General features: G+C 36.4%; 1 protein-coding gene across 1 annotated transcript in view; it reads left to right on the top strand.

The window, feature by feature from the left end:
• Positions 1-4: 4 nt before the first annotated feature.
• Positions 5-16,850, top strand: part of LOC136260485 (A disintegrin and metalloproteinase with thrombospondin motifs 1-like) — a 29,442-nt gene continuing 12,596 nt past the window's right edge. The window contains exons 1-11 of the mRNA XM_066054224.1: positions 5-342; positions 2,516-2,567; positions 4,197-4,365; positions 4,797-4,932; positions 6,011-6,152; positions 7,891-8,082; positions 9,411-9,614; positions 9,864-10,036; positions 13,646-13,726; positions 14,682-14,806; positions 16,782-16,834. Coding sequence (XP_065910296.1) covers positions 223-342; positions 2,516-2,567; positions 4,197-4,365; positions 4,797-4,932; positions 6,011-6,152; positions 7,891-8,082; positions 9,411-9,614; positions 9,864-10,036; positions 13,646-13,726; positions 14,682-14,806; positions 16,782-16,834 — 1,447 coding nt within the window. The 5' untranslated portion in view covers positions 5-222. The remainder of the gene's footprint in view (positions 343-2,515; positions 2,568-4,196; positions 4,366-4,796; positions 4,933-6,010; positions 6,153-7,890; positions 8,083-9,410; positions 9,615-9,863; positions 10,037-13,645; positions 13,727-14,681; positions 14,807-16,781; positions 16,835-16,850) is intronic.

Genomic DNA, 16,850 nt, shown 5'->3' with positions numbered 1-16,850 from the left:
ACGGACTTGGCACTGGCTTCTGCGAGGCCGAAGCCGGTCTGCCCGCGGGTCTGCCACATTCCAGGCATTAGCTAATTGTGCCATGCAGTTCCGTGTTGCTTCTTACAAGACTTTAAGCTAGAATGTATCCACTGGGATTATTAAATCGACGGGTCGACGAAATTGTGGTCCAGACGGTGTCTACTCGAGATCACCGTGCAGAGTACTGAGCCGCTAGCCGGTATGAAAAATGCCAAGAAGTTACGTTTCGATCGCTTATCCCCGTGCTTCAGTACTGTGGTGATTTACGCCCTAGCATTTGTACATCAAGTTACTGGCTTACCACTGTACAGCAATCATGAGGTGAGTGACACTTGAATCATTTGACCATATATAGTCTAGCTAGTAGCTATATACATAGATATACCTTAAGGTATATATTTATTGTAGCTATAGCTACCTTACGAAATACTATTGCATGTGCATGACTGTGTTACCAGTGCCTTTTTTCTTTGCTTTGCTTTTAAACACCAATTTCATTGCTTTCCAAAAAAGAAACTTCTACGCATGGAGTATTAAGTAAGCAACTATAGCTATAGTCAATACAAAGTCACATACAGTGATAGTTTTGTATGGAATATATTTGAGTAGCTATATACTGCCTGCATGTATACAAAAGTATATAATATTATGGCATGCATAAAGTTTAGGAGCAATCAGAATTCCTATTGTTTCTGTTGGCATAAGAAGTGGCTATATGGGGGAACTAGTTGTTTGTTATATTTAGAGAGGTTCAGTGAATATTACTTGGACCATGCAAATTGACCCATCTTTCATGAGTATTATTATTATCAATTTTTCCAAAGATGAGTGTAGCTACTACATGTATGAGTTTTTACCATACATACATGTTTCCTGTTCATACTTAGCTAACTACTTCAGCCATAATGCTGGAGGAAGCCAAAATGAAGATTAAGAACATTCTTCTTGTGTTTATGCGACCCATTTCCAGTCTAAATATCCAAGCAACACATCTCCAGATAAATTGGCAACATCTCTATATATATTTTAACAATGACTGTGGGTTGCTGCATGTGTCTGGCTGTATATAGCTACTGTAAAAGCAGGAAATTTGATGGCAAAAATATTTAACAAAATGGACAACATGTATATTTAACAAACTTAAATTCACTTGTTTCAGAGGCCTACAATAATCATGCACGGACCGCATTCTCAAGCAATAGCAATGACAGCGCAAACAATAGTTTTCAAGTATTGTGCAAGCCCAAAGACCCGAGGTTACCACGGGGGCTGCCATGAGTACAAATGTTTAGCTACATTAGCTATCTAGGATGCATCAGTTGGAGAATCACTTGGTAGAAGAATGTCTTGTGGCCCAAGTACTAAAAATCTGAAGAGTACAGAGAAAGGCTGCAGGTGTGGGACCATGGACAGTAGCTAGTGTATCCTCCAATATCAGCTAGACCTTCGTCAGAATAAGCTGGATGTCTTTCTTCCCTTAGATTTCTCCGTGTTTTTGATCCCTTTAGCTAGCCAGACATTTGGTGATTTTAAATTTGAAGATTTTAGTGAAACTTGCCAACCGCCAAAATTTAATTCCCTGTCAATTCTTTGCTTGTACAGTATTGTGTTTTATATATGTGTAGTATTTTACAGAAAAAGCAGGTAGCAAATTAACCATTGCCATGGTACCCATACTATACATGTACACTATCAGAATCTAAGATCTATCCACAATTTACAGTATATAAGCATTGCATCATGCAGCTAAATGTTTGTACACTGTTATGAATAATTCTTCCAAAACTACGTAATGTATTGCAATAATGTACAAGCTATAATTTACATGGCATTCAATTAAGATCATATAATTAAATCATCTGAAGGCTGAGACTTTGCTCATATGCCTTAGTCCCAGTTCATCAGTACCCTGCATGGTCCATTATATACACCCCCTAAATGACTACGTATAAGCATATAATTATATTGTTTAGACCTTTCACTGTAAGACCCATATAATCTAAATATTCGTAAGGTAAAGACTGATTGATACATCTAAAGATGATTGGCAATAGTTGCATACAATTGTACATATCATGTAATCGTATGTGATGGAGGCTAAACCAGGGAAAGCATTCAATGCATATTGCTATTTTAAGAAAACTACAACAAGGAAAGTTATGAAACAAATTCACATGAAATCCATTGGAACACTAAATTAATTCTCAATTATCTATTTAGCTAATAACATTGAAACAAGGAAAGCTGTCTTAGCAGAGATTCATACAGTAAGAAACTGCTATGACACATCAGAAAATTAAAGGTACTCACATGCATGCACACTTGCTTCTAATAGTCCTTGATGATTCTGCAATGTCAGTATAGAGTGCAAATTAATTAAATTTGAAAGTTCATAGCTTTAAATTGTGCGCTAAGTTTCATTTGCAAATGTGTCTAAGTTCTATAATTGCATTGCAGAGTTTAAATATTGCTTTTGTTTTCTATATGCATGCAGGTTACATCTGATCACCTACAAAAGATATTTGGAAAAAGAGCAGTGGATGCAGGTTATAATTATAATATATACATAGCGATGTGCATGGTGAAGAGTTGGGGTATTACATATATATTATAGATACCTGAAACACAGTTTTCAGTGCTATAGAGTTTACCATCGAATCATACACAACTTCACACAGGGAATATTGATGTTATAACAATTGAAATTCAAATGGGTTACTATTGATATAGATATAAATATATAATTACTTATCATACAGTACAGTTATACTGTATAGTATAGGGATCATGGAGGTTTGGGTTTTCTTACCAAAAAAGTTTGGCCTTCATGACAGCTTGGGAGCATTGGTTAAGCAGCATTGGTTAAGCAGCATTGGTTAAGCATAACTAAACCCAAAAATGTCTTCAGAGTGACCCCAAACCTTTCAAAGAAGTTTAAATTTTACTACCAACTGACTTACTGACTACCAGGTATAACTCAACTATGGTTAATGCTACAAGCTTGATTACTTCACTCGCCTCAGTCCATTTTCGCCAACCGCAGCAGCCACAGTGCATGAATCATGGACTTACCTTTGTCCTCATTTGTGTCCCATTTATACTGCATAGGTGTTAATTCATGGTATGGCAATGCATGGTTTCAATGCAGCTGGCTGTAATATAAACTGTTCATAATTACTGTAGTGACTGGCCTAATTTCAGAGACACTTCTTGTACTTTTCTTTGCTTGTAATGCTGTATAACGGTTAAAACATACCTAAACACTTCACTTCTCACTATAATTGATAGTTGGGGAGCACGTTTAGTAGCGATTTCTTAATTATTTGCAGAGGTGCTTCTCATATTTGTAATGCTGTTTAACAGGTTAAACAGAGCTAAAAGTAAAATGGGATAGCTACATTGCTTTCCAGTAAATTATGCGTAGTCTGGGTAGTGAATTAATGTAAGGAAAAGTTAGAATTTTAAAGGATCATGTAAATAAAAAGCAATAAAACAAGGGAGGTCATCTACAGCTGCAGTTATAGTAGTGGACATTTAATCCCTACTTCAGTCTATACCCATGACTAAAGTATGAATTAAATGTACACTAGTATAGCACTAGTATAGCTGCAGGTGTAGATAATCTCCCTTGTTTCATTACTTTTTATTTCTATATGACAGATATGAAATTTCTAATTTTTCCTTACACTTAAATTATATTGATATATGCATGAGCATTTAAATAACGGCTGCTGCACAATAACAAAGTAAGTTTGCAAATGATATTTGGTGTTTCCTTGTATGCAGCCATAAATATGCACAAAAAGTCTACTAAATATCCAAACACACAGCAACAGACACATAACTGGTAGTATATTTCCTGTTACTAAATGGCTGCTAATTGATGCAACTATACGTTTTACTAACCAAAAACACAAAATGGAAAGTGTAGTTTGATAGTGGAAGGTAGCTCAATGGCTTCTGTCTTGTGCATTGGTGTCCAATTATGACACAACAAACATATATATACTAGCCAATCAACAAGGCCACTTAGATACCATCTTTGTAGTTAAGCTACTGTGCATGGTTAATATGTGGCTCCATTGGCTTATAGTTTTACAACAACTGTACCGTTAACTGTGACTAGAACAGAAATGCTGTTTCTGTTTTATATTTTCTTCTCCTTTATGTTATAGGGAATGTTCCAGAATATTCAATTGTTTATCCTACTCTTCAGCATTTATATGACATTAACAAACGGGACAGTTCTGTAGATGAAGCAGATCAGTATGTGGTTGAGGGTCTACCTATCAATGACCACATGATGGTAAAGCTGAGACACAACAATGCTCTGTTACCACCAGGGTAATATAAACAACTATGTGTATGTATGCAGTCAGTACGTTCTATACAGTAGCTTAATTTTGATCTACTCTTAAGCTACTATCATTGCATTGCTATATACCCCAACATATAGAGAAAATTTTAGGCAGCTTAAACCAATTAATGCAGACTTCAATTCAGAATCTTTAAAACAGGCAGACACCACTTCAGAATCTTTAAAACAGAAATTATGAAAGCAGTTGAGCCATACATGTAGACCATACAAGTTATGAACCATTTGAGGTACCTTAATTGGTATAGATATCTGTGCAGTTTGTGTAAATCTAATTGTACCAGCACAAGACTTGTATGATTTGAGCACTAGAATTACCTGATAAGTTTACTACACGGATATATATGTGTGAAATTATCACCAACAGCATTAATTTTACTGTCTTCTGTACATGATATAGAATTACCGTTGAAGGAAGAACATCTGATGGAAGCATTACTCCACTTGATATACCTGTTAGTGATTGTTATTATATTGGGACACTGATGGATGACAGTGAATCTATGGTGGCTCTGAGCCAGTGTAATGATGAAATGGTAAAGACATATTATCCAATGTATGTATTAATAATCATTTCTTATCACTATTTTAATCCTTGAGTTGTAAAAGGTTCATACAAGGTTAAACAAAAGGTTCTTCTCACATTTGTATATTTATACCTAACCATAAAAGTCAAGCAAGAGTACAGTACAAAATCACGTACTCCAACACAATGTAGGTAGGCATTTTGAATAAGGTTGAGGTGCATGCCAACTGGTTACTTAGCGACGTTGATCAAATGAGTCTTAGTGAGCTCCCTCCCTTTAAATCATTTAAATTCTCCACTGATCATGCCTAATCTGGTTCAGGGTGTCAGTCTTTAAATATGGGCACTGTTTACCACATGGGTTTGTATTTGTAGTGGCCAAATTGTCTCCCAGATCATGTGAGCACCTCATGTGTGCCCTAAATTGGACACAATATACAGGACAATTCTGCTGTTTCACCCATCATTCCACATGAGTGTTGGTGGGTTATATGAGCCACTACTAGTTAATTGCAAGCAAAAATCAAAAAAAACTTGTTTAAATAGGTAGATGTGGTAGTTGACATAGTCAAGAGCATTTATTAATGAAAGAACACATTGAAGGCATGACCACTCAAGATAGTTTGATCATTCTTCCAACTCACTAAACAGTAAAAAACAGTAGAAAAAAAACAACAGAACATTCAGTGTAGTTTTGGCAATCAACAATGCATTTTACTTGACTTCAATGTACAGATAAAATTCATGATACTGTAACTACTTTATGGTATGTATTCATTTGGCTTTTTTATGTTTTGCATTTTATAATTCTATTAAACTGTAACCAGAAGTATAGCACTACCGGTAGTGTATAGTAGCTGCTGCATACATTTGTAGGTCCTTGAGACTTCATCATGAAAACATCATACCTGCTAATTGTAACTACCTGCTATATACGTAGCATGACAATCCTCAGAATAAACAGTATGCTTGTATAACTGTGTACTGTTAGTCGTAACTGATACTACCTCTTTTATTGCATCATGCTCCATCACTTCCTTGTGCACTTCTAGTGTTTGTATTGTGACAATATCTTTCTTCTGGTGCAGATGGGTTTTATAGAGAGTGGCAATGGAAGTTATATAATCCAGCCAGTGGTTGAAGGTGCTGGACCCAATTCTCCACACATCATGTACAACCTAGATGACTGGTTCCTGATGAATGATTTGAATCACCAAGTGAAATATGATGGTATGTATGTGTCATACAGTGAAATCTGTGTATTAAGGACACCTTTAGGACTAACCAAACGTGTCCTGATTTTCCAGGTCAGTTTACATGCTGAAGGATATTTGGGGCCAATATTAGGTGTACAGATTATGCAGGTGACCTTATTTTAAGTGTCCTGATTAATAGGTTCCACCAGGGGCAGTGGAACAGGCCAAAGAGTGAGGGGGCCAGACCAGTTGTAAGCTGAAGACCAAAAAAAATTAACTAGCTACCTTCTGACAATAGCTGCTCTCCACCAATTCTATCTCTTTATTTATAACTACACATATGTAGCTAAGTAGCTTGCTACACTACTGTGACTGCTCTATTAGAGTAACTAAATCCTGACTGTTCTATTAGAGTATCTCGATCTTTTCTTGCAAACAGTGTCCCATAAAAGTGTGTGGGGGGCATGGCCCCTCCATCTCCACCGCCTATGGGTTCCACTGTATACAGATAGCTCTTGCCAAGGATGATTATAATAAACTTTAAACATTCTACACTTTACTGAAAGCCGCCAATTGTTTGTTATACATACATTTGCACACAACAGTGTGAAGTTAGCTAAGACATTATGGTATGGCATAATGACTTTATGATGTGACTAGCAATAGAATAAGATATAGTTGTGTAATTATATATAGTTGACATAATTGTGAATGTCATTAATTGCTGGAGTTAATATCATTTAAAAAGTGATTTTGATCCTGTAACTTTGTAAATGCCTGACTTTTTATGCCTATCGTTTAAACCATGAAGTACTAATTCTTAGCATGGAGTTAAACAGTTAAACTATTAAGAAAAATCCATTTCTATATAGCCCACTGAAGCCTGGGAAAAAAACTGAGATTTACGGTAATTAAACCTCAGGAATGGAAGTTAAGATGAGAATCTTAAAACAGGGAATGTACTCACAATGCCTATAATATGTCCACTGCCCTGTTTTCAGGGCATGTGTCCTACATTCCTATATGCAAACATCACCTATTTTATAGGCTTTCTCCTGTGTACACCATTGTTGAATTGTACAAACTACCCAATTTGTACTTTTAACTGTACCTACCAGAACACGGCCAGGAAAATATGCAAGAATTTTAAAACATGGATTTCCTTTGCAGCTAAGTGACTGTTCTATTTGACAAAAACAGTCAGGCAAATCTAGTAGACCTAACTGCAGAGGAAACCCTTTTTCTATCTAAATTATTTTCACTCTTTTATCATTTAATGTGGCACTAATAGCTTATGTTGCTATCATGTAAGAAACCATTGCTTAGCTGAGATAATGGTTTACTGTTCCATGAAGTACCCCTAATTTTTGGAAACCTGCATGAAGTTTAATCTCTAAGTAGTGCATAAATTCTGTCATTTCCAAACAAAACTACCAAGATAACAAATATTTTAACTCTTCTCATCTGCTCTACTCCTAACATATGAGCTAATCAAAGCATAATCAAACAATTAAAACCACATAACTGTGCATTTAATGAAACATGGAATAAAAGTTAATTACGCCATACCCGTGGGATATTGACATCTTGTGTTAATAGCAACAATATCCTACTCTTGGTGGGGTTTAACTATAACTTGTTTTTGTAACATTTCTGTATATCATGTTTGGTTATACAGACTTTGTATTGGTTATACAGACTTTGTATTGGTTATACAGACTTTGTATTGGTTATACAGACTTTGTATAAATATTTTACTTTACCATGTATAGTTATTTTGTGCTACATCTCAAGAGAGTTAGAAAATGGAAAGGTCACTGCACCTAGTAATCGGTACAAATCTGTGTCACATTATGAGTGTAATGGAGGATTTACTTTACTTGGTCCGTCTACAAGAGAATGTTTAATAACTGGTGATTGGAGTGGCTATACACCAATATGTGTAGCTAATAGTTCTGTACAAGGTTAGACCTTATAATTATTGATCGTTATGCTGGTAATTGTATAAAATTTAAATGCAAAAGTGTAAATGTAATGAACAAACTGGAATGCAATCAATCTAAAACAAATATGCAATGGTATAGTCTGTCTGACTCTAAGTATACATTTAATCTTGTGATGAGTAATCCTTGTAATATTATTAGTCTCAATGACGGATCCAGGATGGGACATTTGGGACAAATGCCCCCATACTTATGTTGATTGAAATACTAAGCTTTTCAGGCCAAAATCAATTTATATAATGCCATTTATTGCAAACTCACCTGAAACCAATGTAAAAACAACTGAAACTGTCACCCAGTACCTTCGTGCACACTAACCACCTCTAAAAGCAATTATTGTGTTGCTGGTGTTTAAGACATAGCAGCTTTTAAAACTTTACAACCATCTGCAAAGGCCAAAATGGCAAAAACAGCAGCAAGAGACTATTAAGAGGTGCTGCTTCAAAAACACAACAACTAACAAGAGGATCTGTCTGTGCCCCTCCCCTTGCTAGCTCCTGGATCCACCCCTGTTACTGTACTAATTATTTTTTCATTGATCATCAGATAACATTTTTGCAACTATCTTAACTACTTTTTTACCCAACTAAATACTGCCACAGCAGATGTGATTGTGCATTTGTAAGGCACTATAAGGCTGGTTTCTGGGAACATAAATATAATATGGAGAATTGAAATTGTTTGACACTTGATATAGTAAGGTGTAACAGAAAGAAAGAGTGTAGAGGAGTCAGTCAAGCATTTTCTCCTTTAACATTGCTGACTATTAGATAGTCATTTTAAGCTAGCTGGTAACAATATAGCCCATTTATTATAATTTTTGTAGGCGTGAGTCTAAAAGGTAAAAATACGGTGGGATTTTAAAACATTACTATGATTGTTCTATTGCAGTCTATTGTACATAGATATTTTAGTTGTCCATTTTGCTTAACCACTAGAAGTTTCAGTGATCTAAACACTAAATAGTCTTTAAGGTTTAGTGTATACTTGTACTATTTGTGAACATTAGGATTGTCTGACTATTGTATTAGAAAAAATCGATACTATGCTTTTCAACAAGCAAAAGCTTGCTATGGTCATTACCGCAGTGGCCACAGTGCTTACAAATAAACATTAAATGCTTGATTGTGTAGTGTAGCATCTGATGTATTATATATACATGGTGGTTGACTTTGGCACTGCATACTGTATACTGTATATATGCCCTATAGTAGACATATGATTTATACACTAGGTAGAACATGCATTAATTTTAAATGGTTTTTACATGATAATGTATTTTCTTATAGGAATTAAAATTGTACCGATGACACCACTATGCCCTAATCTTGGTAGTGTAAAGCAAGGATCAGTTAGTATTGACTACAACATGTCTATAAATTTGTTTGTGGCACACTACAGTTGTGAAGATGGATATGTAATCAGTGGAGATGAATTACGCTTTTGTCAAGAGAATGGGCAGTGGTCAGGAATAGAACCTATCTGCTTTCAAAGTATTATATTATATTGATGCATTTTTAGAACATTCCTTGTCCATTTTCTAAAATCAATCTTAGCTAGCAGCTATTTTAATTTCACTGCTACAATGTTGCCTTGCAATATACTATTATAATAATAGTTACCATGCTAATGTACAGCCAAACAATGTTACTAAATCTCCCAAGCTTTGAGTGCTTTATATAGTCAGTATGTAATAGTCAGTACTATTATGTCAATTCACATGTATACTATATACTCTGTAGGAGAACTGTTAAATGCATATAAAAATGGTTCTCAGTCATCAAAACAGATCCACACTAAACGTGAAACACCTATGATAAAAACAGTGGAGACAATGGTTTATGTTGACACTGGAGTTGTTCAATTTCATGGACAGAATAATGTAGTCAACTATGTACTGTCAATTATGAATGTGGTAAGTCACCATGTACAAATATTATACAATATTGTAGGGATGCAGTAGCCTAACTTCAATAGTAGTAATGAGTACATATGTGACATCATGGAACAAGTATAAAGTTTTACGCTAAAAATGAAGAAACTCTAATGCTGCAGTCATTTTTAGAAATAAAATCAATGCCATACTATTGTACTCTAATATAGCAGTCAGATAGCTACTTGAAGCAAACACTCTAATATAGCTGATACACTATTTTTTCACTTTTATATAATCTAATCAAAAACAGCCAAGCTGTAAAAAAAGGTGCGGCCCCTAAAAGGCCACACCAAATTCACATGAATTGTCGTTATTAACATTTTTACCATTAACCTACCATCACAGCCATTCTTGGCTGCCACCTTGGATTTCACATCTTTTTTCACCCTGGCCTTTTTAGGGGCCGCACCTTTTTTTACAGCTTGGCTGTTTTTGATTAGATATCACTTCTTTTTGTATTTGTATACCTTAAAGCCGGCCTATGGCCGGCTTTGGGGCTTTTTTAACTTATCCTTTTACTTTACCACAGGATGAATAAAAAGACAAAGCAGATTTTTAATACTTCAACTGTTTTTGATTTTATCAGTAATTATACAAATTATATACAAGTATTTATTACATGTCTATTATTCCCTACTGGATAACTTGTTTGCAGCTGATCATGATCTCTCTACTAAAGGACTTGAAATGTATCTGAACTCTCTACAGGGTGATTTGCTTGTAGCTGAACTCTATACAGGATTCTCTCTAGAGGGTGAATTGTCTCTAGCTGATCTCTTTACAGGGTGGTTTTTTGGTTGCTGAACTCGATACATGGTGATTTGTTTGTAGCTGAACTCTCTACAGGGTGATTTGTTTCTGCTGATCTCTCTACAGTGTGATTTGTTTGTAGTTGAACTCTCTACAGGGTGATTTGCTTGTAGCTGAACTCTCTACAGGGTACTTTGTTTGTAGCTGAACTCTCTACAGAGTGGGTTCTTTGTAGCTGAAATCTCTACAAGGTGACTTCTTCTAGCTGACCTCTCTATAGGGTGACCTGATCTCTCTGCAGGGTGACTTTTAACTTGCTGAACTCTCTACAGGGTGATTTGTTTGTATCAAAGCTATCTACAGGGTGATTTGTTCATACCTGAACTTTCTACAGGGTGATTTGTTTGTAGCTGAACTCTCTACAGGGTGATCTGATCTCTCTATAGGGGGTGATTTGTTTGTAACTGATATCTCTACGGGTAGATTTGTTTCTAAGTGAACTCTCTACAAGGTGATTTGTTTGTAGCTGATTTCTCTACAAGGTAATTTATTTATAGCTTAATTCTATACAAATTGATTTGTTTGTAGCTAGAAGAAGTCACCTTGTAGAGTGTTCAGCTACAAAGACCCCACTCTGTAGAGAGTTCAGCTAGAAACAAGTTACCCTATAGAGAGATCAGCTAGAAACAAGTCACCCTGTAGAGACTTCAGCTATAAACAAATCAACCAGTAGAGATTTCAGCTACAACCAAACCACCCTGTAGAGAGATAAGCTACAAACAAATCACCCTGTAGAGAGTTCAGCTACAAAAAAAACTCACCCTGTAGAGAGATCAGCTAGAAACAAATCACTGTGTAGAGAGTTCAGCTACAAAAAAAATCACCCTGTAGAGAGATCAGCCAGAAACACATCACCTTTTAGAGAGTTCACCTGATCTCTCTGTAGGGTGGCTTTTATCTAGCTGAACTCTCTACAGGGTAATTTATTTGCAGCTGAACTCTATGCAGGGTGATTTGTTTGTAGGTGAATTCTCTACTGGATGGTTTCATTGTATCTGAACTCTGTACAAGGTGACTTGCTTCTAGCTGATTTCTCTATACGGTGACTTCTTCCAGCTGATCTCTCTACAGGGTGACTTGTATAGCTGAACTCTCTACAGGGTGGTCTGTTCATAGCTGAACTCTCTACAGGGTGATTTGTTTGTATCTGAAATCTCTTGTTTCAAACTGATCTCACTGTAGGGTAACTTGTTTGTAGCCGAACTCTGTATGGGGTGATTTGTTTGTACCTGAACTTTCTACAGGGTGATTTGTTTATAGCTGAATGTTCTGCAGGGTGATTTGTTTGTAGTTGATCTCTCTACAGGGTTTCTTTGCAGCTGAGATCTCTACAGGGTGACTTCTTCTAGCTGAGCTCTCTCTTGTTTCTAGCTGATCTCTCTACAGAGTAACTTGTTTGCATGGCTGAACTCTTTACAGGGTGGTTTTTTGGTTGCTGAACTCTCTACACGGTGACTTGTTTGTAGCAAAATTCTCTACAGAGTGGCTTGTTTGTAGCTGAATTCTCTACAGAGTGACTTACTTGTAGCTGAACATTGTATAAACTATAAAGTAACTTGTCTGTAGCTGAACTCTCTACAGGGTTACTTGTTTGCAGCTGATCTCTATAGGGTAACTTGTTTGTATAGATGAACTCTCTACAGGGTAGTTTCTTTGTAGCTGAACTCTCTCCACAGTGACTTGTTTGTAGCTGAATTCTCTAGAGAGTGCAGCCGAACTCTGTATAAGGTACATGACTTGTTTATAGCTGAACTCTCTTCAGTGTGACTCACTACAGCGATATATTTGTAGCTGAACTCTCTATAGGGTGACTTGCTTCTTGCTGAACTGTCTATAAGATTAACTGTTTGCAGCTGAATTCCCTACAGAATAGCTTGCAATGTAATAGAATTCTATAGTGGAGTAAATAAATTAGCTGAATGCTCTATTAGGGTGACTGTTCTATTAAAGTATCTCGATCTCACATTTGCTACATGGAGTTGGCTTTTGAATCATAACGTTTGTAATCCCATTCTTCTGTACTACTGCAAGGACTTTCTATGAAGACAAAAGCTAACCTGTGTCACAATTACGCGATCAATTTTTATGAATAAAAAAGTATTAGTTTTTACGCCTACTAGGCAAACCACTTAGAGCAATGAGCTGAAAATCGGTGTATAGCTGTGTCATATCTCCATGGTCTTTATCTCGATTCCTTTCAAACCACTAAAAGGCACTCCTACGATGGTTACTCCAACTACATAGCAATTTTCAACTCATTCCATGAAGCGGTTTACCCTGTAGGCATGACAACAAATCAATCTTGTTTTACGCTAATAATCGGTCATAAATCCTGAACCATTCGTTGGATGTGCACTAAACTTGATGCTAGAATTTGCCTTTGGACTCCCTTTCTGTGTGCCAAATGTCAAGGCGATTGGAGTACGCGTTTGTATTTTATAGCAATTTTTGCAAGTGTGCGAAAAGAAGAAAGAAAAACAACGAGTGAAACTTTGGCAGTTCATATCTCGGAAATGGCTAAAGCGATTTCCTTCAAATTTGAAATGTATACTCTCCTAGCTGGCGGGCAACTCTGTAGCAAATGTGGTTTCAATCGAGCAAGGGATCACTGAGATACAAAGGTGTGAAAATGACGATTTCTTTCTTCCTGTCAATATACACACGGTGTGGCTCGCCGGCTTTTTGGGCCACGCGAGACACTGTTGTGTGTCTTGATGTGTGTGTAGTGTATACTTTGGTTGTATTTGTGATATTAATGATGCTTGATTTATCCATCAGTTATCAGGCTTGTACCGAGATCCTACTTTAGAAGATCAAATTGATTATGCCATTGTTAGAATAATAATGGAAATGGCTGGGGTAAGTGTAGGACCTGATTGATATGTTACATAAAATGTTGATGATGTAGCATACAGTATACTTTCTACTTAGTGGATGCATTCACGAGTTGTTCAATATTTCACTTTTGTTAAGGTTTTCTTCCCAGTAATTTTATGTGCCTTTCCACAGGGTTAAACCCATGTGTGTGTGTGTGTGCGTGCATGCGTGTGGGTGTGGGTGTGTGTGTGTGTGTGTGTGTGTGTGTGTGTGTGTGTGTGTGTGTGTGTGTGTGTGTGTGTGTGTGTGTGTGTGTGTGTGTGTGTGTGTGTGTGTGTGTGTGTGTGAGCATGTGTGTGTGTGTGTGTGTGTGTATGCTGCGTGTCCATGTGCATGTGTGTGAGGCAGCATAGCCAAGTAGTTAGAGCATTAGCCTGGTAATCTAAATTAATTAAGGTTCCACCTAAATGGCTGTAGTTGTTTTTGTTGTTGTAACAAGAATCTTTACTCACATTGTTCCAGTCTACCCAGCTATATACTGGTGGCCTGGTATCATCTAGGGAAGCAGCCCACTCAGCTTTAACATCAATAGGTGCTTGGTATTAACCATGCAAGGAAGCAAATGTCCAACTATTCTTGTCTGTAGTGTTGGAGTCATTGTGTGAATTTTAGACTGTGCGGCCTCCTTCTGTTAGACCTGGATAGTTCTAGATCTCCTGTGGGTCCTGCCCCAGGAAGAGTGCCTAAGTAGTACACAGGCATCCCAGTGCTGGTTCACTGGGCGGTAATAGCTGGTTGTCGATACTTTCTTTTGGTTTTTTGTGTGTATGTGATAATTTGGCAGTAGCTGCATGATGAGAGTTCACCATCACTACCATACAGTACATGTGGTTGAATAGCTAATAGCTTGCACAATACAAAAAAATGAACCAGTACTATGAATGTTATTTTCAAAGATGTTTGCATCATTAAATGATTTGAATGTTTTATAATTTAGAGCGAATTAAACTTGCCAAGAGAAGCTCCAGAGGCACTTACATCATTTTGTAACTTTCAACAATCAATAAACACATTGGATGAAGATGACCCTATGCATCATGATCATGCTATTTTGCTTACCAGGTCAGTAGTTGTTGTTTGATACTTATTATATTGCTTTTACATGTATGATATTTCATTTAAGGACAAGATAAATTGATGATGGCTATATTTTTAAGTATCATTAGCATGAATAGCTCATGCAACAGATGAAATGAATGAATGAGAAATTTTAAAAACTAGTTCCATAAAATCTAGCGATAACATTGTTTGCAATAAATTTAATATTGTAATCTCCTGTGCTTAACAGTAAACTACTCTAACAGAATGATTAGTGTGTGATCATTAATATGGTTGTGTAAGATAATTGATTAGTGAAATGTTACTCTACTGCTGATCAAAAGTTTAGTCAAAATAAACTCTTCGTGCTGCAGCATCAGTGTTCTTCTTTGCAGTTCTACAATGCAAGCATAACACTGTAGTCAAATTCACGTAGAATCAAGACTCATGGTAGTGAGTCGCGTGGCCAAGGTAGGTAGGGCGCACGACTACCATGAGTTATTTGCACGAACAACTAACTCTAATAGAATGCACACCTAAAACCTACCTTTAAAACTATTCTTTCTTTTAAAAAAACTCGCAGTACAACAAAACCTTTGGTATATTGTTACGTACATAAACGTATTGCTAAGTAAGTAATCCCTGTTATATTTTAGTAACACCGCATGAAATTTTGCTGAAAAAGTCGTATTCTTCTCCTTCTACTCCTTCACCTTCGCCTTTGCTTACTCGTTAGCATAAGCCACCCATTTTTTTACTCTTATACTTATCTTAGACTGTGATAGTTCCACAGCTTTGGATTTACTACCAATAGTTCTTTAGCTAGTTAAGTTTCTTCAGTACAAATCTTGAACTCTACTTCTCTTATGAGAGCCACCATAAGCAATTTTCTCAAAGTTTGATTCATTCACTCTTGCGCTTCATGGGACAATCTTTGATATGTAATTAAACATGTGGAGTAGTTTGCTCGATTATGACCTGCCATTTTTCTAGGAAGTGGTGAGTTAATTTCCATAAGTGCATTCATAGGATAATAACGTCACCTACACTAATCGTAGATTTATTTTGCGGTCTTTTAGAACCCTACCTTAAATTTAAGACACCTCTAAGTACAGTAGCATTTATTTACGGTGTCAGCCAGTGAACTCGGTGCAAATTCAGTCGTAAGCGTCAACACTAGGTGAACATGATCAGTGTGGTCATGAAACTCAATGAACTTGTTATTGCGTGCTATCATCGTAAGTGTTTGTTATTCAGTTGTTATAATGGGTCTGAAGTACCAAACTACATTCTTTGATTTTGCCACTTCATGTCCCAAGCTATGATGCAATACACACAATAACTGTTGAAGCCGCTGTGATAAACCAAATGTGGCTTGTATATGAAACTGTTAGCTTTATGCATTAATTTTTTTGTCTTGCTCAGTGACAAAAATGTGTGATATCCTAAAACAGTTTTAGGGCTGCAAAAAAAGGGCGCTGCCAAACAAAGTAGGATCAATCAAACAAGCTTATTCAACATAACTGGTAAGAACAAGGACTGATATCAAGTTGCAGCCAAGTAGATTGGAATATTACCATGATCAATCTGTTAAACAACTGGTAAGGCAAGGACTGATATCAAGTTGCAGCCAGTATTACCCATTCTTGCTATAGCTATATAATAAAACTAGAGTAAATACACATGCAACTGTTATTAAATTGTTATTTGACCACTTCTTTGTAGTATGTGATTTTAAAAGCAGCAAAATGCCAATTTTTTAACAGTTGCATGTGTATTTGCTCTAGTTTTATTATATAGCTGTAGCTAGATACAAAGAGAATGGGTAACACTGCGTTCACTTAGCCGCAACTTGATATCAGTCCTTGTTCTTACCAGTCATGTTGAATAAGCTTGTTTGATTGATCCTACTTTGCTTGGCAGTGCCCTTTTTTTACAGCCCCAAGGCTGTTCTTGTTTTAGGATAAGTATTACCTTCATGTTTCATAATGTTTTGCAGTGTCAATATCTGTGCTGATAACGGAAATGGTGTCTGCAGCAATTCAGTTATTGGTAAGTATGTTAAGCT

Source organism: Dysidea avara, chromosome 7, assembly GCF_963678975.1.
Source record: "Dysidea avara chromosome 7, odDysAvar1.4, whole genome shotgun sequence".
Lineage (NCBI taxonomy): Eukaryota > Metazoa > Porifera > Demospongiae > Dictyoceratida > Dysideidae > Dysidea > Dysidea avara.
The sequence above is the reverse complement of the archived record's forward strand: the minus strand, read 5'-3'. Positions and strand labels throughout refer to the sequence as shown.